The sequence below is a fragment of the Oncorhynchus gorbuscha genome, linkage group LG01 (assembly GCF_021184085.1).
Source record: "Oncorhynchus gorbuscha isolate QuinsamMale2020 ecotype Even-year linkage group LG01, OgorEven_v1.0, whole genome shotgun sequence".
In the NCBI taxonomy this organism is placed as follows: domain Eukaryota; kingdom Metazoa; phylum Chordata; class Actinopteri; order Salmoniformes; family Salmonidae; genus Oncorhynchus; species Oncorhynchus gorbuscha.
This window is the reverse complement of record NC_060173.1, coordinates 18,164,532-18,186,872: the sequence shown is the minus strand read 5'-3', so window position 1 is coordinate 18,186,872 and position 22,341 is coordinate 18,164,532. Positions and strand designations below refer to the sequence as shown.

The following is a 22,341-nucleotide window of genomic DNA, read 5'->3' as shown; positions in this document are numbered from 1 at the left end:
ACTTGACACTGAACACAATGCATCAGAAATTATGACTATCGAACTTGACACTGATCACAATACACACGACTTAGGCTACATCAACCAAATCAGCTAGAAAGTGACTAAATAGATGAAAATCGGAGATAAATAGGACATTAGCTCATCAATGCATTCTGTTTGATGGGCATACGAGTGGTTATTCTCATAAGAAATTGTATTGGCTGGCATATATTGCATGAGCATAAGCGTAATGCACAAGTGGGGTTGGACATCTCCCGCGACTTCCTAGTTAGCAGAGTGATAAGTGGTGTCCAAAGTGACGTGTAGCGTCACTGCGGCCAATCACTGCCAAGTTGTGGATGATATTATGGGAAAGTTGGTGGTAGAAGCGACAGGGTCATTTTATATGATCATCGACTTGGAAACAGACCTGCAATTCAATACATGAAAACCATGGACTCTAAATGTCACATTCTATACATTCTTTCTTCTGTTTTATGATGATCAACACTGACTGGAAACACAAGTGAAGCGGATCTTTACGTTCTTCCAGGTATGACTTTAAAAATATTTATCTGTCAGCCATTACGCTTTATATTGCGTTCCTGGCTTGGTGGCTAGGATATAGGAATCCTTACTATTCAGTAAAGCCGTCTGCAAACATATGTTTCCTTTGCATAAGTGTTCCCATTGAGCTTCGAGGAAACATGTTTATTGAACCCGAGGTAAGTCTTCACGTGATAGTAAGTAGGGGAATGTTGTCCAGATTGCTTAAAAAGTTAAACAAGCTAGACAATGGATTTAAGAAATGTAAACATAGCCTTTGATGGATTTAATCCAACTACAGTTTTGCATAAACTTAGGCTATTAATGTAAACAATACAAATGATAATAATGATAATAATTAATAATTATTGTTGTGTTTCGTGTGTTATTAGGTTTTAGAGTTGATATAACCGTAGGCTATTTTTCTAGTTGTATGCCCGTTTAAATGGTTAAAAGCATGTGAGTATGACAACACGTCCGTGAGTGTACACACTGCAGTTTACCTCGTGACTGAATTGAACAATTTCCACACCTTCCTATTTAGGGGCATTTATAGAGCAATATGTTTATGCTGCTGTCAGGAAGTAAATCATCTGGCAATGAACCATTTCATGAAATATGACAACATCTTTAGTTGCACTTTACATTCGGAATATGGGCCTGCATCACAATTAATAAACACATAGGCCTGCAGGTATAGTCATAACAAAACATGTTACTACCCCCTCCATACAGGAGTTAATGGTTAGACCTATATGACAAAACATGTATTAATTCAGCAGTAGATAATTTATGTCAAGTATAGCCTAGCTGCAATTTATAATTTGTTAGCTGTGATACTCCAAGATCAAGTGCTAGACTACTAGTTAGCTGTTGATTATAATAATAAACCTCACGTTCCCCACAACCATCCTCACCATAACTTCTTATAAATCAATGGCTGTATCAACCCACTTTATTCGCTTCGGCTGATACTTTTCTCTCTCTCTCTCTGTGTCCTGTTTTCAATGATGACGTCAGCCACATTCAGTGCCACCTCCTCTTATGATGTTTTGTTGGGGGGGGGGGGGGGTTAAAAACTTTAAGGGGGTGCTCAAAAACCACTCTTTGCCTGAGGGAAAAAGAGCGAGAAGATTACAGTATTTTCCCATGGTCTGAGAAAGTACTTTGTGCTAATCCAAAACTGCGCTAATTGATAGTTTTCCACATAGCAATTGCAACTCGTGAATGTTTCCTGAGTTGTTCCACTGAATGGATTTACATTTTAAATGTTGTTGTTTTTCACTTGTTGATTTCGAGAAATGTATTCTGGAGTCAAGTAACACGATAACTCAACAACAACAAGGCGGATTACATCTTTCCAAAGGATGAAATGATCCATAGGTGCTATTGTTGAGCATTGTTTCAACAGCTTGATCTGGGATCTTCTCATTGAATGGAGTGAAGCAGAAGGAATTGTGGTTTATACATTACAATATAACAAATGTTGTTAGCAGTGCACTGCATGGTTCTTCAGTGGGTTTATGGACATGAAAGACGGAGATTTTGGTAGCCTGGTTTTAGGGTAAACTTGTAATGATGTTTGACGCCCATTGATGTGCATCAAAGCAAGTATAACTGCATCTTCAACATGCGTTGACAGTGTCATGTTTTGTTTATTTGCATGCATAAAATGTTTGGCCTATGCTGTGCATGCTCAAAAAGCTTAATTAAATATCATATTCAAACGTTAGTATTTATTTAAACAGGCAAGTCAGTTTAGAAAAAAATATTATTTACAATGACGGCCTACCCCGAACAAACCCTAACCCGGACGACGCTGGGTCAATTGTGCGCCGCACTATAGGTATCCCAATCACGGCCGGATGTGATACAGCCTGGAATCGTACCAGGGTCTGTAGTGACACCTCTAGCACTGCGATGCGGGGCCTTAGACCGCTGTGCCACTCGGGAGCCCAAGTTTAAAAAATGCCATCGTAAAAACTTTGGTTTTGAAATACTATTAACCAATATTTTACTACACAGAAACCTTAAAAGCAATACAACCCCATTGTAAGGGTGGCATATATATAGTTTATGCAGCCTACAGATAAATATAATCTTGCTCTTATACAAATAATGTAATTAGAATAATTAGCTATTTATTCCTGTTTCTAAGACACATATAGCCTACTTTACTGCGTCTAACTGTATAGTATGACAGCAGAGTTCCTTGGAATAGAAAAAACAAAGGAGCCTAACTTCGTTAGCACTTCTGCGCACTGCAAAAACAGTGTGTAGGCAACAGTAAACCGTCCACGTCATAAGAATTTGCAGCAAGGATTGTAGAGGAGTGGAATGAAAGTTTTGTGCAAATATTAGGAAGCGACAAGAGTTTCACCACGGGACTCGAGATGACAGTGCATGACGGTCGCGGCAGCTCATTATCCTAGCCGCCCTTTCATTGCGATGCAAACTCTTTGGCAGTGTCGTTTGTCTTCTCATTGTACTTTAGTAGGGAATGCAATGGTTGTCAGGACTTATTCAGTTTATTGATGAGCTCTGACTTTTAGCACTTTTCACATGTCAAAGGAAGTCAAGTGTATGCATCCACGACTTCATTTTATGCTCTGCGTCTCCCGACACTTTTCTCCCCTCTTGTAGGTTACCCGACCATGCCACAGCCCCCCCCCCCCCCCCCCCCCTGTTTCTTATCCCACGACCCGGAATCTATTCCATTTGAATAAATGATGGGAATACCCATAGCCGAGACTGGTGCTCCAAGTGTAAAGTCAAATTCAGGCACGGAGGGGTTGATTTGGAGTGTATGGTGTGCGTTAATGGCCAGGCATTCAACAAACGTAGGTCTGCTGTGTGGACATGACTGCAGAGTCATTTGCTTATATTTACGTCCTGTGTTATCTGTCCTATAGAAGCTTGGACGCTGCGTCTTGGCTATCATTTGGTCCATTGAAAATGAAGTAAGATTATCGTTCTCGCTATTATATTAATTTAGTCCATAGATATTGTTTGTAATTTAGGTCTCATAATCAACAGCAACAAGTGCAGAAAGTTTGCAATTATGACACTGCACTTCTGGCTGCTGCGTAAAGATCGCTTTCAGAAGTGATAGCCAGATAATTCCTAAACTGAATATTTCAATTCAGCCTTTAGATAAATATATATATATAAATGTTAATAAAACAAATAGATAAGCTATCAACTTATGAAGGCTAAATTAGTAAAGTGGTGCTTTGTTGGTCTTTATCAGTGGATTATCAGTGTAAACGATAGATGGATTGCAAATGGTTAATGTTGATCATTTTGAGGTCGGCGCGCGCCATGTATGTCCATGTATAACTTTAGGTTTATCGTTAGTGTAGGAAAGCTTGTTTGCGGTCCACGATGGTGGAGCCCTGTGAGTTGCACTTGCCGTTCCTTATCCAATGGTTAGCCTTCAATAGCATCCAATAGCATTTCTAAAGGACATTTTCTGTGTGTGTGTGTGTGTGTGTGTGTGTGTGTGTGTGTGTGTGTGTGTGTGTGTGTGTGTGTGTGTGTGTGTGTGTGTGTGTGTGTGTGTGTGTGTGTGTGTGCGCGCGCGTGTGTGTATGCGTGCGTGCGTGCGTGCGTGTATGCGTGCGTGTGTGTGTATGTTAGAGAGGGAGAAGTGAATTTTCATGTGCAGAGTTATTAGTAGGTTTGAAAAGCTAGCACTGGCTCTGCCCCGTTTCCCGCTCTGCACGGCGGAGTAGGAGGAAGTGTTTCGCTGGAAGATGATGACAGAGGTCAGGCACTGCTAATCGGCACTGAAGAGGAGTGGAGGCGAGGCACAGACCAGGAACACATACATTAATACACTTGTACCATCACCAATCAGCATAGGTGCGCTGCTCTGCGCTACCCTCTCTCTCTCTCTCTCTCTTTCTCTTCTCTCTTCTCTCTCTCTCTCTCTCTCTCTCTCTCTAACTCACGAGCGCACAGTTTCAGTCTCGCGCTGCCCTGACAACCCATTTTATTGTCAATCTCTGCTTCCTTCGCAGGGATTTCCATCTCCATTCAAGATCACTTGGAACATATATACAAGACAAAACTCTTCGCAGGGGCTATACAGCACTGTGGCTCCGTCTCATTTGTGCTCAGACTTATCAACTAGGGCTTTGGCTGCAGTGTACACAGGATGCCTCAAAAAGGTAAGCTCTGATTTCTTGGCACTTTGTACCTAGCCTACATTTCAGACAGCACACACTATTCACTCGTATAGCCTATAGCGTACACATTGCACCATCAAAAAGTAGGTTAAGTGTTGGAAATGCTAATTAAACTCCAAGTTAATAACGTTTAAGTTTTTGTAATTTAGGAAGAGTCCGAACGGTTCAAAAGTTTTTAGTGCTGGCCATTTAACAAAGGAACTTTGGTACGCAGACTAGTGGCAGCCAAATTTGAACATTTAGGTTCCTCCTTATGTATTTATGCTGTGCTTTTGCTTTTATTCCGTCGGTGCTTGCAGTTATCTTAATGCTTATGTATGACAGAGAAGAGTAAAAAGTCAGGCCAAGACAATGATCAGTCCAACGAATGGGGACGTGATGATGCGATGATCAAGGGTGTCGAGTTGAATCATACAATCGGCCTCACCCGGGCGCCATCACAAAAAATGTTCTTTGAACTTTTTCCTAATTTTGGCAAATGTTTAATCATTTTCAGGATACATTTTCCTCTATTCAATGACAATTTAAGTATTATACTTACTGGACTCAAATAGTAATGTTTTTAACATGCAGGATATATATGTGAAAATAATTCAGAAATAAACTCGAATAGATTAGTCTATTATAGCTATTTCTCCACACAAAGTAATAATGATTAGAATAAGTGCATAGTTACGTTTTACGTACTACAAATATAAGACAATACAAAAAAATCGCAACTTCAAAACCATTGTTTATTTTAGTAGTTAGTTACCTAATATGATTTATAACATTAGGCTGTGCATTATGCATTTGACTCTCCCAGTACGATATTGCTGTAGTCTATTAGCAAAACATATGGAAGCTATATATAGTGGTAGATATATCAAATGTTACTGTGTTCAACTTCCTGCCAGGACATTGTTCATTTATGGAGTTTTTCTGCAAAATAAATGAAGGGAATAATCAGGAATAATATAGGCCTTATAAGTCTGAAGATGCATGTTCAATTAAAATGGTTGTAGTTGTGAATTCAAACGGGCAAAATGCAGATGAGGCCTTCCTCTTTAACACACGGCATCAAATAAATTATACAATTCTAGTTAGACTTGCACAATAAGCTAATTATTGGCACCTCATGACATGAAAAAGTGTGGTTTACAAGTAGACTGCTTCCGGGTTAAGTTTATGCTTAATTAATTTCTATATCAAATGAGTTGAATGATTAAAGGTTAATGGATTATTTTACACATACAATCAAAACAAACTCGAGAGCCTTTACTTTGCTCTTCCCCATTTGCCCATTGCATTATTGCATTTGAAAATAATTAAAAGAGAAAATGAGAAAAATCAAATACATGCTTTGTAGCTACACCTGTCTAATTATAAACGTATATAATCAGTGAACCAATAGTGCATTTAATTTTCCTAACTTTATTTTAGAAAATGATTATAAATGGTGAGTTATGATGATGAGTTAGTTGAATTTACAGCTTCTTTAGAATATCTTCATACACATGAATAGCAGCTTGGCTCTATGCTTGGATGTAAGCTATAGGCTATTTATTTGTGGCTGCACACTGTAAATACACACACGGTCAGTCCATTGCCTGTTTAAAAAGGAGAAGATAAAAAGGGAGAAAATCAAAGCGTGGACTATTTCCTTAGTGGCCTCCTTTTCGGCAAATGTTTTGAATGGGCTCTTTATGGCAATTGTCTTTTTCCAATTGAGCACCCCACTGAGCTGTTGTATATTTTTTTACAATCCTAACGACACACACCAGCAACAGAATTACCTCCAGATATTTAAAACAAGAAATTGCGTTTCTATTTTCCAAATCGAGACAAACAAAAAAGCAGAGGGATACGGGCACCGGGTCACGGCAAGCAGCAGTGTAACTGTGGCGGTATGAGAGGGTGTTGTGCTGGGCATGGTTGCAGTGGGAGGGGGTTGCTCCCTACAGCTCTTTGTATTCCTGAGAGTTGTTGGTACGTTTAGTTCGAGGCTGTGTAGCTAGTTAGTGAGCTTGAGTTATGCTCTCTGGGTTCTGGTGTAGAAGCAGAAAGGACGCCATTGTTGAAATTCTGCAGGCTTTGTTGGAGAGCCTTCACCCCCTCCCGATGTCACTTTCCAAAGCAGCCAAGCGAGGTAGACAGCGTGTGTCACTAGACGACTACATATAAAGACATCTTAAACCTATATTACTGACTAAAGTTTTCACGGACAATATAATAACAGTAATAGCTTACTCTCAATACACCTAAAACACACTCAAAAGCTGATAATAAACTATTTAACGTTTTCTAAAATGAGTTAGAAAATATTGCAGTAAGTGTGACTTAATAAAAACGAAAGCTCAGGTGCCTACTAATAAAATGTTTTGCTTTGTCCATAGGGAGAATATATTAACTAGTGAGAAGCAGATGAGAGATTCTTTAAATTGTTTTAAGCGGACAGTCCACACTGTTTCCAGGCAAGTTTAAACACTGAATATATATATATATTCAAAAATATATAGAACAACAAACGATATTATGCTCTCATATTATGAAATATCAATGAATAATAGCCTAATGCACCCTGAGGTATTCATGAGTGATATTGTTCCCACCGTAATTGTCTAATTGCACCAAATCAATGTCTGCGATGTGTATGTATCCTGAGTATTGTAATATTATTAGCAATACTGATCATTGCTATTCTTTCCCATGACTAATAGAATACTATAACCGGGCCACGTGGGAATCTGGCGTCGCGTCCATGATGCAAAACAGTAAGTGAATGTTTTTTTCAGAGTACCTATATACACTGAGCTGTAAAGAAACACGTGTGCACATAACATTTATGCTGCATATATTAGTTTGCATGTTTGTGTAGAATAAGGCCAAGATTTTTCGACATGTTTACATTTTATGAATTAGGAATGTTTTATATATGCTCATTCTCATTGTTTTGATCCACACAGTTGTATTTGTATCAGTGGACTTTGCTTCTATTAACCTGTACGTGTAACAACTGAAATATACCCAATATCTGCACCTGCACTATCACCAACTATCAGAGAAGAGGCTAGCAGGAAGTAGAAGGCCTCGATGGTTGTATTTATTGTCTAATTCCATACAACTTCCAAATAAGCTGTGTTGTCACGTATAGGCCTACACAATAATAATACAACACTAATAGAAAGAAAGAAAGAAAGAAAGAAAGAAAGAAAGAAAGAAAGAAAGAAAGAAAGAAAGAAAGAAAGAAAGAAGGAAAAGTGTATTCTTGATATGATAAAATAACATTTCAGAAACGCCAGTTGGGGTGTGCCAATTCACATTTTCCCATTATATATGCACTAATGGACATTGCATGCATCTCGTGGAGAATATGTAATGTTTATGAAAATGTTATTCGTTCTGTATAACCACAGTGTGAGGGGTAATGCTTTGATGAGACTTTCAGAGTATTTTTTTATGAACACATTGGGACTATAAACGTTAGAGCAATATTTACATATTTGAGATGCTATTCAGTAATTCATAATTCATCATTTTGTATCGTTGACAGAGTGACAATAAAATACATAAATGTTCTTTTTTAATGCTGGACAAGAGGTGTATGACTATAACGAAGGTGTGTGGATTGGCTTACTCTCATTCTCTTAAAATCAACGACACGTTTGTGCTGCAGTGTGCTTTCATATTTATGCCAATACATGATATTGTCTTGGCTTAGCCTTGAACCTCATGTATATTGTGTTTTATATTAGACCTAAATTTAATAAGTTATAGACGTAGGATCAGAGGGAAGATGTGACGCATACACTTGAAAGACCTCCAACCAAACAAAGCATTTGAATCTAGGTCAGTTTAAGTAGGCCATATTCAATAATTGAACGGTGAAGTGAAGTCCCATATTCCCTCTCAGGTTTGAAAAGAAAACTGAGGTCTTCAAATAATTGCAATATACGAGTTGCATGAAAAAAAAAATACCGCATCAAAATGTACATTGTGTCTGTCCTTACTTTTTAAATGGACCTACTGGCTACCAAAATATTAGGGCTATGTATTATCCTGTAATCAAGATTGTATAGAACTATGCCTTCATTTATCTCTTGTTACATTTTTACATTGTGATGGCAATGGACTGTGGTGATCTCTTGAGCGAAATACTGAGCAGATATGATTCGGGTGAGGCCTTCAGTTTGTCTAAAGGTCGCGGCTGGCTCTGCAGGCTTTGTGCTAATAACTCCTGGGTGTATATGGAACTGAGCGTCCAAATTGTCGCCATATGTTTTCCTATTAATTGACTTGCAATAGAATACAAGGCGCATAATCATTGCCACCAGGCGAGATCGACACCACTCGCCGTGGGGAATTATTTAATGATTGAGATTTAACCTTTCGAGTGAAAGTTAGATTGGATATTCTTATCTCTGTGTGGCAGTGATCAAGTGAATTTATATGAGCACTAGTCCTATACGGGAGGCGCGTTCAAAGCCAATAAATCTTCAATATGCTTTTCCCTGCTGGCCTATCAAATGCACAAACACAATTGATTTTATCTAATCCTGGAATTAACCTCAACATAGCGATGGATTTGCTCTTACAGCAGTCTTCTCCTGGGCGAATAGCCTGTATTTACGCCCTGGTTTGGGCTAGAATTTGTGAATTTAGCACAATGGCAGTACACAACAAATTCACAAGCAGGTGTAATTTTATTTTTTAAGGCCTAATGTAATATTATAATTGATGTCGGGCTTATTTAATTATTATTTGAAAACAATAACATAACATATATAAAACAAGAGAGAGTGCAAACATCTACAGCAGACTCATAATAACAAATATGGTTTGTCGCTTGAAAAAAAAAAGGATGTCACTTTTGATATATTAAGAGCGACGCGCGCTCCCATCCTCGTGTCCGCGCACAGCCCCTTGGCTACCATAAAATGAAGCTTCCCTTGAAGGGTAAATGAGTAGAGTCCAATTTAGTCTGAGTGATATCCAAATGCAGACAGAAAGGGTCGTTTTATCATGCTACTATTTGTCGTGACGATGCCATTTTCAAAAGCAGAGCAGTGTCATAAAGTGACATGCCTGCCACAAGTGCTCCAACTGATCTTTTCAATTAGCCTTCCATGCATGATCCAGGGCGACTTCCGCCTATTTCCAGAAATTAACATCAAACTTGACGTGTAGCTAGCTTTACTCTAAAGACAAATGTCAGCCAGGCTCATCATATTTTCCCCCTCTTCTATATTTGGAGCTTATTTATTGCTAAGGAGCTTGTGCTCTTGGAGTCAATTTAACGGGAGGCTTTGAAGGGAAGGGAGCGGACAACTAGAGCAAACGTAGGCGGATACAAGGAGGCTGCTTTTCTTTTGGATTTCAGGTTTGGTTTGCTTTTCTGGGCTATCTATCCTAAACTGGATATTGCTAATGATCTCGCATGAAACCTGTTTAAATGAGCGTTTATGGTGTTTTAGCTGGTGTAATATCAAGTTGATGTAAAGTTGGATTAGGTGAGGATTTGTTTTTAAGTCTTGAAATTATACTGTAATTACTACCTTAAAATGCTGTGCCGCAAATGCCATTACGCTATTTGATCTTAAAGCTTTGCAAAGATGCACAAATCTCGGATCAGTGGGCTGGAGATGTTTTGGTCGAGATCATACCACACCGCCAATCAATGTTCTGCTCGTGTGATTAGAACAAGAATGTAGAAAATAATGACATCGGAAAGCATTTAGAACATATGACAGATGAACAATGGCAATCATTACAGACTTCAAATTCCACCGTGATTTCCCGATGTTTGGTGCTGAACGTCCAGTTTAGTTTCTTGTCTCCTGTTCTGTTTGATAACTTTTATTTTGCATAGTTAACATCTAAACGCTTGCATCAGAGACATCTGTATCGAAGAGGATGCTGTTTTAAAAAAATCACAGCTCTTGATTAATGGCTTAACTAAAGAGAGTGCATCCCCTGTCTCTGCCCAGGTCACAGCGGAGTGAATCAGCTTGGCGGAGTGTTCGTCAACGGCAGACCCCTGCCCGACACCACCAGACAGAAAATAGTCGAGCTTGCTCACAGTGGCGCGCGGCCGTGCGATATATCCAGGATTCTGCAGGTGATAACACTGCATTCTTCTCTCTGCCTGCATCAGTAAAACGCTTTAGAATAAGATTCCTAATGCGTGATTTTTATTGAGAATATAGACCAACTCAATGCACGTCCAACTATTGTCAGTTCAAACCATTTTAAGTTGCAGTTTTGAAAATATAATATTACGCACGAATAAATAGGCTACTTCATTGTAGCAATGAATTATGGTTTGTGGTGATACCAGGATATGTTAGGATACAACCTGCAAACACAACCATCCAAAGTAGATGCCGTGATCCAGTGCAAATTAAATTACCGTACCATTCAAGGTATATTTCTTGTGTTATAGACCCATGGTGATGCAAAAGTTCAAGTGCTGGACAATGAAAACGTAAGCGTAACAATGTTTGTAGTATAAACATATATTTCACATTAGTCTTAAATAATGTATGTGATTTGTGTCTATTGTTTTCTATTTAGGTGTCAAACGGCTGTGTGAGTAAGATTCTGGGCAGATACTATGAAACCGGCTCCATCAGACCAAGGGCGATCGGGGGTAGCAAACCAAGAGTAGCAACTCCCGAGGTGGTCGGAAAAATCGCAGTATACAAGAGGGAGTGCCCGTCAATCTTCGCGTGGGAAATTCGTGACAGACTGCTATCCGAGGGGGTCTGCACAAACGATAATATACCCAGTGTAAGTTCATTGAGTGTAAGTTATTAGTCATACCATAATACGCTTAAAAAATTACCATGAACAACTGACCTCCATATTGGTTATGATTATGCACCTGTTTCAGAATAATTACACAAATTGAAAATTAATCTCCCATTTCGATAGCGATTTTCTTATCCAAATACATATTGTGAATGTGAGGGTATGCATGCACTTATGTGACAGGTCACATGCAAGCCAATGTGCCGTCACAACAAGGGAAACAAGCGCCAAGCACCTTTAATTAATGTGAAGGATTTTGGATTTGTCTTTCAGGTGTCGTCGATAAACAGAGTACTGCGCAACCTGGCTAGCGAGAAGCAACAGATGGGCGCAGATGGCATGTATGAGAAGTTGAGAATGCTGAACGGTCAGACTGGGACGTGGGGGACCCGCCCGGGCTGGTACCCCGGAACCTCAGTGCCAGGACAGCCCAACCCAGGTAAGATAATCACTGGATTGGACGAGTGAAGTGCGGGTGTCTTTATTATGTTGTTTTTATAACGATTAATTACTATTATTATTGTTATTATTATTATTATCATAGTATCGCAGGCTGTATGATTATATTATGTCTATATTATTACAATAGTGTTAATACCAAAATAAACAATAATATTTTTTATTTTATTTTATCCTGTTACAACATGATTATATTATGTCTATATTATTACAATAGTGTTAATACCAAAATAAACAATAATATTTATTTTTTTATTTTATCCTGTTACAACATTATTAGGTTAATTATTGTTACATTGTTTAAAGTAACCTGGGAATATCGAACATCTTTGACACATTCGAAAATCTTTGAGTTCAGCTGATATTGTTTATCACTAACGCATCTGGTTCATTAGACTTATCTGACTTATGCATGGAACTATAATTCATTTGCTGGTCTATATGCAGAGAAGTAACCAAACACTTTTGGGAAGCATAGATGAACGTCTTATTCTGATGTGAGAGCTTGTTGAGATTCACAGATTACTTGGTTGATTCGACTAGTTATTACATTGCAAATTCTTGACATGTTTTTCTATCAACTTTTTTTTACAATATGGTTGTAACTTCACAATTTAGTCTTCACGATTTAGTCTTCACGATTTAGTCTGCACTATTTAGTCTGCACGATTGAGCCATTCCTAGGCCTGTAGGCCTACTATATTTTGCATTGACCGAGGATGAAAAATATCTGAAGCTGTGTGCGGAATATCTGTACAAAGGATGTTTCTGTCACACGCAAGGATTTGTTATGGGAACAGTTCTGTCGCTATGTAATTGCTCATTAGAGAACGTTTTGTTTCTCATTAAGGCGACATGAATAAGCGTCTAGTTTGAGGAGACAGCTGTAGAAATGTTCCACTGAAGACCTCTGGACACGATATGGCATCACTTACCAATTAGACACGTCAGTTTTAAGAGAACTAAACAATAAAGTATGGACACTATAGATATACAAATAATCGTGTTTTCTCCCTCATAATATCTGCAGTCTTTTGTTGTTGTTGGCAACTAGTTCTGTCTCGAAAATTGCTTTGATGGGCCTACATTTTTATTTTTTTCACGATACATTTTTTTTCCAACTCTTAAAGTCCTGTTGGCTTTGGAGCTCTTGGTAGAATGAAGTAACCCCAACAATTACATTAAGGTGGATGAAAGGTGACGATGAAAGGTGATGATGACAGGTGATGATGACAGGTGACGATGACAGGTGACGATGACAGGCGATGATGACAGGCGATGATGACAGGTGATGATGACAGGTGACCAAGTGTCATGAGTAACAAATGGTAGCCTATTTTTTTATTAGCAATAATATATATATATATATATATATTGATTTTATTCTATTTTTTGTTATTATTATAATTATAATTATTAACTAGGCACTACTGTTATTCTAATAGTATCATAATAGTATTACGTATATAATCTAAACCTATATAATCTTATCACAATGATATAGGCTAATATTATTATATATGAATATTAACGCTGTTGTTGTTTATACTTCAAATGTATCTCTTTTATCCTGTCTATTCAAAATGTGTGTGTAAACAACACAACCAGCTATACCAACATCATATGTTCACTTGTGTTCTGCCATAAGTGTCTATACTTGCGTGGAGTGCGATTTCAAGGGCATTAAGAATCCATTACTCTGGAAGCATGCGGTTGGGTGAGGTCTCATAGGGGGACAAATATGGTCTCAATCTGATAAACGCCATGCAACAGTGAATAAAATAACGAATTCATCAGAGTGACAGGGCCTAAAAAGAGAGAACTCTTTCATAAGGAGAGGGTAAAAGCACTCCCTAGCTATTTCGTGTTTTTAGGGATCAACGTGACAGTTTTTCTGATCTTCTTTTTCTTTCTAGAGGACTAAAGCTGTCTATAGGGTTTAAGCACTTTCTCTTTCAGGGGTACCCAGAATGTTTTAAGTTTCTATTTAAGGTTCTCTATATTTTGGCTTGTTTTACGCCTCACTTATTATTGCGACACGTGATACTATGGAACGGTACATTTCCCAGCGTCTTTCATTAATGAAAACAAATCCCAAATCTAGCGGCAGTTGATTTGGCTGAGGGATAATAGGACGCACATTCACTCCTTTTGACAGATTAGCTACAAAACTACAGCGCACTGGCCACTGATAAACTTTCTTTTTGGAGAGACATTGGAGAGACATAAAGGGGATAACTTAATCCTTGCGTATGTTTACACCTGGTTCTGAATAATGCATTTGGTTTTGAAACTACAAATCTGTCAGAAAGACATACACATAACGTCAATGCAGAGTGAATAAGTTACCCACATATGATGATGGGTCACAGCTGATGTGTTTTTCAAATATATCAATTTTATATTCCTTATATTCCTTAAGAATGACTATACTGAGCAACCTGCCCGGGCATGTAGAAAAAAATCACACGAAACGTAAAATGGTAATCGCACAATAAACTGTCAAAGCAGATTTATCTAGGCCGACATAACCAGTCTATATCATCTTGCTACATAGACATAATGTAATGGAGCAAAGGGATGCTGAATAAAGTGTTTAACAACGCCACTCACTGAGGCCCCCCTAACTCACTGAGGGTTTCCCTGTCCCCTTTATGTAGGTCTAACAAACAGGGCCTGAGCAAGTGATGTCTCATTCAGTATGTGCTGGGTGATTTTCTTCTATGGCCTAAAGAAGGTATAAATCCTAACTGGTGTTGAACAGGGCATCCTAGGAGACAGTGATTAATGACAGCAGTGCATAAAGGTTAACATACTAAGCTGAAAAGTCTGTTGACTGGAATCCTCCAGCTACAATGAAGGGTACTGAGTGCCTCGAGAGAATCCCTTTGTTGCCTTCTCCAATTGTGTCCTCAAAATTCTGCCCACGAAAGTTTGCCAACCCCTCCATAGACCGTGAATTGAATAGTTTCCCTTATGCTCTTGGTTTTGTGTGGTCGTGAAAAATAGCTTTTATTCAAGTGTTGGGGGTTATTTCAAAGGGTGCACAAACATCCATGTGGAAAAAGCTAACATTTGTAAAGGGAACGTTTGGATTTTAAAGCATTTCAGGGGATCTGAATAGGTTCTACCGCATTTTGTTGTATTTCAGCACGACAGACATTGTTACATGGTCATAAAAGATATAAGCCAAAAAAAATCATTTCCCATTAAATTGTATAGCCTTTTCTATAGCCTGACGTAACTAATAATATCTGGTCGAAATAATGCCAACGAATTGTCAAACCAAGTCAATATCAGCTGGAAGAAGCAGAGTCTTCTTCCAGCTGTCTTAACATTTCCCTTATTTTAAGATACAATTTTACACACAGATGGGTTTTGGGCAAAACTCTAACATGATCACATTTACTTCCCAACAGGTGCACCTCATGCTATGCATGGAAGCTGAAGAAGGAGTGATAGCTTGTATTGATTGATTGATTCTGTATGTTTCAGATGGTTGTCCACAGTCAGACGGTGGAGGTGAGAACACTAACTCAATAAGTTCGAATGGAGAAGACTCGGATGAGACCCAAATGAGACTTCAGCTCAAAAGAAAATTGCAGAGGAACCGCACTTCGTTTACACAAGAACAGATAGAAGCGCTTGAGAAAGGTACATTATACCACCACTGTCACAGGTTCTCGTCAAACTGTCGGCCAAAGTCATCTCATTAAGAGCTGGTGATACTAAATTAATCTCTTTTACACAAAAGTAAAGCATCATGGCTGACTCATAACTGGGTCTATTTATTTTGAATATCACCACAGAATACTTTTTTCAGAATAATTTATTCACTATAAATTATCAGTTTTTCAACAACTACATTAGTCTGAATGATTTTTTTAGGCATATGTTATGTATAGCACATTTAATGACTTCCTTTGTAGTTCATACTAATGTTGTTTTTGTTTCAGAGTTTGAAAGAACTCACTATCCAGATGTTTTCGCAAGGGAAAGACTTGCTGCAAAAATTGACCTCCCAGAGGCCAGAATACAGGTACAGCAACCGCTCCTTGTGCCCATTAACATCACCTTGAATGTAGGGACGTGATAACCACATTCAGAGAAGTGGCAGCAGACAAATCCAACACTAACCTTTGAAACATGACTGTGGTTTCAGGTGTGGTTTTCAAATAGAAGGGCAAAGTGGAGGAGGGAGGAGAAACTCCGGAATCAAAGACGACAAGCCAGTAACTCTTCCAGTCACATCCCTATCAGCAGCAGTTTCAGCACCAGTGTCTACCAGCCCATCCCACAGACCACAGCACCAGGTTGGAGTCAGTGATCTTTATCAAAACCTTATGTTACAACAGATACATTACACCGTCATGTATTGCCTGTAGGGTCTATTTTTGTGATTTTTGTACTGTAGCCTAATCAGAATGGAGAACAAACATTTAGTGTACAACTATGTGTGAGAGTCAGGAGAGCCACACAATCCATTCTATGTTCCTGCATGTCAATGATACAATTGGCAATCAGGTGCAGAATGGTATCTAAAATACCTTTCTATATCCTCCCCTTGCAGTGTCGTTCTCATCAGGATCCATGTTGGGAAGACCAGACACAGCCCTTACAAACACATACAGTGCCCTGCCACCTATGCCAAGCTTCACCATGGCCAACAACCTGCCTATGCAAGTAAGTACATCACTGTCAGATCCAATAATTAAAGCAGTATTTTGGCGTTGTTTTTGTAATTACTTAGCATAGCATCTAAATGAATGACCATGATAAAGATATGTTGTAAACCTATAAAAAGTATACAGCGGTAGGTATCCTAGTGATTAGAGTGTTGGAGTAGTAACCCGAAAGGTTGCTAGATTGAATTCTTGAGCTGACAAGGTAAAAAGCTGTCGTTCTGCCCCTGAACAAGGCAGTTAACCCACTGCTCCTAGGCCATCATTGTAAATAAGAATGTGTTCTTAAAACCTCTCTGGGATATGTGGGACGGTAGTGTCCCACCTCGCCAACAGCCAGTGAAAGTGCAGGGTGCCAAATTCAAAACAACAAAAATCTCATAATTAAAATTCCTCAAGCATACATGTATTTTACACCATTTTGAATATACAATTCTCATTAATCCAGCCACAGTGTCTGATTTCAATAATGCTTTACAGCGAAAGCACCACAAACAATTATGTTAGGTCACCACCAACTCACAGAAAAACAAAGCCATTTTTCCAGCCAAAGAGAGGAGTCACAAAAAGCACAAATAGAGATTAAAATGAATCAATAACCTTAGATGATCTTCATCAGATGACACTCATAGGACTTCATGTTACACAATACATGTAAGTTTTGTTCGATAAAGTGCATATTTATATTTTAAAAATCTCACTTTACATTGGAGCGTTATGTTCAGTAGTTCTAAAACATGCGGTAATTGTGCAGAGAGCCACATCTATTTACAGAAATACTCATCATAAATGTTGATGAAAATACAAGTGTTATACATGGAATTAGAGATATACTTCTCCTTAATGCAACCGCTGTGTCAGATTTCAAAAAAACTTTACGGAAAAAGCAAACCATGCAATAATCTGAGTACAGCGTTCAGACAACAAAGCAGCCAAAAATATATCCGCCATATTGTGTAGTCAACGTTAGTCAGAAATAGCATTATAAATATTTACTTACCTTTGATGATCTTCATCAGAATGCACTCCCAGGAATCCCAGTTCCACGATAAATGTTTGATTAGTTCGATAATGTCCATAATTTATGTCCAAATAGCTTCTTTTGTTAGCGTGTTTGGTAAACAAATACAAACGCGTGTTCAGTTCCAGACGAACATCTGACGAAAAGTTCAAAAATGTCTATTACAGGTCATAGAAACTTGTCAACCTAAGTATAGAATCAATCTTTAGGATGTTTTTATCATAAATGTTCAATAATGTTCCAACCGGAGAATTCCTATGTCTATAGAAAAGCAATGGAACGAGAGCTAACACTCTCATGACTGCGCCTTAGAGCCTGTGGCACTTTGCCAGACACCTGGCTCAATCAGCTCTCAGTCACCCCCACTTCACAGTAGAAGCCTGAAACAAAGTTCTAAAGACTGTTGGCATCTAGTGGAATCCTTCGGAAGTGCAATATGACCCCATTTACTCTGTATATTGGAATGGCAAAGAGTTGAAAAACTACAAACCTCAGATTTCCCACTTCCGGATTGGATATTTCTCAGGTTTTCGCCTGCCATATGAGATCTGTTATACTCACAGACATAATTCAAACAGTTTTTAGAAACTTCAGAGTGTTTTCTATCCAATACCACCAATAATATTCATATATTAGCATCTGGGACAGAGTAGCAGGCAGTTTACTCTGGGCACCTTATTCATCCAAGCTACTCAATACTGTCCCCTGTCACCAAGAAGTTAACTGACTTGCCTTGTTAAATAAATAAATAAATAAATAAAAAGACATACTTGTCACACAAGTTAATACTGAAACCTGCAATGCTGTATTAAATACGATGATGAATTTCTAGCTGAAATATGATAGACAATATTTGTGTTCCCATGCTTGACATGGTCCATCCCTTAGTAGATACAGTAGGAGATGTTGCTAGGTGACAGAGAAGCAGGTGAATCTGACTGACCTGTGTGTTGTCCCCTTAGGCCCCTGTGTCCAGCCAGACCTCCTATTCCTGCATGCTGCCCACCAGTCCCTCAGTCAACGGACGGAGCTACGACACGTACACCCCTCCTCATATGCAGGCACATATGAACAGCCAATCAATGGCTGGTTCAGGAGGCAACTCAACAGGTAAGCAGAGAAAAATGCATGACAAAATAAACAAATCCAAGAAATTACAAAACACCATTTAGAAATGTTAGTAGGCCTTCAGAAGGTATTCACACCCCTTGACTTTTTCCACATTTTTATGCATTAAAACCTGAATTAAACATTTATTAAATTTCACAGACCTACACACATTACCCCATAATGTCAAAGTGGAATGTACAGAATAAAAAATATTCGCAGCAATGCACCAAAGTAATACTGCAATAAATGTGGTAAAGCAATTCACTTTTTGTCCTGAATACAAAGTGTTATATTTGGGGATAATCCAATACAGCACATTACTGTGTACCAATCTCCACATTTCAAGCATAGTGGTGGCTGCATCATGTTATGGGTATGCTTGTAATCATTAAGGTCTGGGGAGATTTTCAGGATAAAAAATAAATGGAATGGAGCTAAGCACAGGCAAAATCCTAGAGGAAAACCTGGTTCAGTCTGCTTTCCACCAGACACTGTGAGATTAATTCACTTTTCAGCACGACAATAACCTTAAACAAAAGGCCAAATCTACACTGGAGCTGCTTACCAAGAAGACAGTGAATGTTCCTCAGTGGCCAAGTTTAAGTTTTGACTTAAATCTGCTTGAAAATCTATGGCAAGACCTGAAAATGGTTGTCTGGCAATAATCAACCATCAATTTGACAGAGCTTGAAGAATCTTGAAAAGAATAATGGCAAATGTTGCACAATCCAGGTGTGGAAAGCTCTTAGAGACTTACCCAGAAAGACTCATAGCTGTAATCGCTGCAAAAGATGATTCTAACATGTATTGACTCAGTGGCTTGAATACTTGTGTTATCGAGATAGATAGTGTTTTATTTTTCATAAATGTTTTACAAATGTTTAAAAAAACATATACTTTGACATTAGAATATTTTGTGTAGATCGTTGACAAAAAAAATACAATAAAATCCATTTTAATTCCACTTTCTAAAACAACAAAATGTGGAAAAAGTCAAGGGGTGTGAATGCTTTCTGACGGCACTGTATTTTGATAGATAGGTAATATTGTTCACATGTAAAAAAATAATCATTAAGAAACATTTTTGTAATGAATATTGAACATGTCAATTATATGGAGATTCTTGTTTACAATAATCCTGTTATGAGAATACTGCCGTGTTTGCTAAATGTCAATGAATGCTACTGAGCAGACACTAGAAGGTACTGACTATATGGTGCCAGATCTGATCCGCCGCTCTGTGTTTGTTGTGCCAGGTCTCATCTCTCCTGGAGTATCTGTTCCTGTCCAAGTCCCAGGCAGTGATGCAGACATGTCCCAGTACTGGCCCAGGCTACAGTAAAGACTTTCAACGTGTGACTCCTTGGATATTGTCTGTCCGGCAGTATTTTATTACAGACCTGAGAAAATACTCTAAAAGAGACTATTTTGTACTGGGATTGGGCCATTCTCTATCATTCTTTGGCCACAAAGACTTGAAGAAGAAAAAAAAGAGAAAGGACTTCTGTAAAGTGCCCGGTGTAACATCGTAAATGGGGGGAAAAACTAGCTGTTTTCATCAGTTTCCAACTTATGTCATTTTTGGTGTATTTGTATATGGCCAGTTGTATGTCATGATGAAAAAATAACAACGTGGATGGACAGTGAAACTGAGTTGGTCCTTGCTTCTGCTGAAAAGAAGATCATTTGTGAAGAATTTTCTTCCATGAATAATTTGTATCAATGTATATCAAGAAGCTCTCCCAGTCTGTGTGCAGAATGTGGACTCTGGTGAAACAAGTTTGTATCATTCCAGGTACCAGTTGGGTATGAGACACCTGTTTCTCTATTCTTTTCTTTTCAAAAGCTTGCTGGCAGAAACATTGTAAATGGAAAGCATTAACCGCTGAAATGGAGTTTTGGTAGCTAAAAACGGTAGATTGTGTCTTCGATATAATTCAGTTTGTTATGTCGAAATGTAAGTATTTGTCTTCCCTAGCAGTCTCCCGGAACAATTTCTATAATAAAGTTAATTTCATTTATATTTCTCAGAATATTCTATATGTTTTACACATTTTAATTTCATTTTATTCAATCGGGTACAAGTTATTTGTTATAGTTGCACTTAAGTGTTTTACTTGACTTTGTGCTACTAGAATACTCTCACTGCAACAATGCATAGAAATGCAAGGCCTGCCAGAGTTTAAAGCCTTTTGAGGTTTGCATCTATACATATCCAAATGAACCATTGTTGATTGTACAAACAGACCAAAGCCTTTGTATATCATTTATTACACAACCTCAATTTCCTTTTGTAGTCTTCTGTTGCCAATTTTGTAAAGATTTTGGTGACTTCTAGATAGGTACAGCGTTATAAATGTTAGTCTATCAGTTGGTCTTTCACTTATGAGCAACACTCTTTCCTTACAGTCGATGACCTGAGCTCATTTCTCTCTCTCAGTTCCATGCTAGCCTAGACTATTGTATGGATGGGGAGTCAAATTCAATTGTATTTAAAATATTTCCGTATACATTTATTTAAGCATTCTTGTATTTTGTCAAAATATAAAAGTAATTTTGTACAGTATTATAGTGTCTAAGTGGGAGCTTTATGTTGCTAACTAATTCTATCAAAACAACATGCTATTGATGATGGTAATGAGTGTATGTTGCTGCAACATTCAGGACCTATAACATTGGTAAACAAAACGTCATAAGATCATCATACAGCCAGAATTATTTCATGCAAGTAGACATCATTCATCTCATATGAGGGCACAATACGCTTATCTTACATGAAGACTATAGGAAGACTGTAGTATTACTTATATACAACAAGAACCTTCTGAAAATGTAGCTGTTATAGTTTGGAAAATATTTTATATTACCCAAAGGTCAACAGTACTTGGATAACTAGTGGGCCCTATGAATGCTAAATTGTGAACAATCACACTCCAATGCTAAACCACCAAGAGTAGGATATACAGCACAAACAGGTCTGGGTTCAGGCTAACGATTGTCCTGCTCTTCCTACACGTTTGTGGGTATTTCAGTCCAAACAAGCCACCTGTAGTAATGAAACCTGAGTAAGATATCCACGTTGGGAAACGTTTAGAGAAAGAAACCATTTAGAGGGAGAGAGCCCATGTCACAATGCCTGCTACGCTGTGCATAGAGCTTCACATTGTCTATTTTAAAGACAAGTATGCTCCCACGCCTTCATATGTACATTACAATATCATGACAATTATATGTTTCCAAGCTTGATCCGCTCATTATGTAGTTCTTGGTTTAATAACTAGTAAGTTTACTCAAACTATGATTTAGTGCACACATATCATATTTCAGAATATACACTTATAACAGCTATCATCTTTCAGAATAGATACTTATAACAGATATAATCTTTCAGAATAGATGATTATAACAGATATCAACTTTCAGAATAGGTACTTATAACAGATATAATCTTTCAGAATAGATGATTATAACAGATATCAACTTTCAGAATAGGTACTTATAACAGCTATCATCTTACAGAATAGATACTCATAACAGCTATCATCTTTCAGAATAGATACTT

At 38.1% G+C, this 22,341-nt stretch overlaps 1 protein-coding gene across 17 annotated transcripts; it reads left to right on the top strand.

The window, feature by feature from the left end:
• Positions 1 to 383: 383 nt before the first annotated feature.
• LOC124033966 (paired box protein Pax-6-like) lies at positions 384 to 20,802 on the top strand. 17 transcript variants are annotated; one of them, XM_046346616.1, is made up of 15 exons: positions 4,145 to 4,392; positions 4,551 to 4,700; positions 7,094 to 7,171; positions 7,418 to 7,471; positions 8,296 to 8,316; positions 10,685 to 10,815; positions 11,140 to 11,181; positions 11,271 to 11,501; positions 11,781 to 11,946; positions 15,462 to 15,620; positions 15,923 to 16,005; positions 16,129 to 16,285; positions 16,537 to 16,649; positions 18,632 to 18,779; positions 20,036 to 20,802. In XM_046346616.1, exons 4-15 carry the CDS (start codon positions 7,459 to 7,461, stop codon positions 20,119 to 20,121), a joined length of 1,350 nt encoding a protein of 449 aa, XP_046202572.1. In that variant the 5' UTR covers positions 4,145 to 4,392; positions 4,551 to 4,700; positions 7,094 to 7,171; positions 7,418 to 7,458; the 3' UTR covers positions 20,122 to 20,802. The 17 variants fall into 17 exon arrangements, with proteins under 17 accessions (XP_046202486.1, XP_046202494.1, XP_046202500.1 ...); XM_046346530.1 differs by lacking the exons at positions 4,145 to 4,392; positions 7,094 to 7,171 and adding an exon at positions 384 to 535; XM_046346538.1 differs by lacking the exons at positions 4,145 to 4,392; positions 7,094 to 7,171 and adding an exon at positions 1,694 to 1,988.
• Positions 20,803 to 22,341: the final 1,539 nt, after the last annotated feature.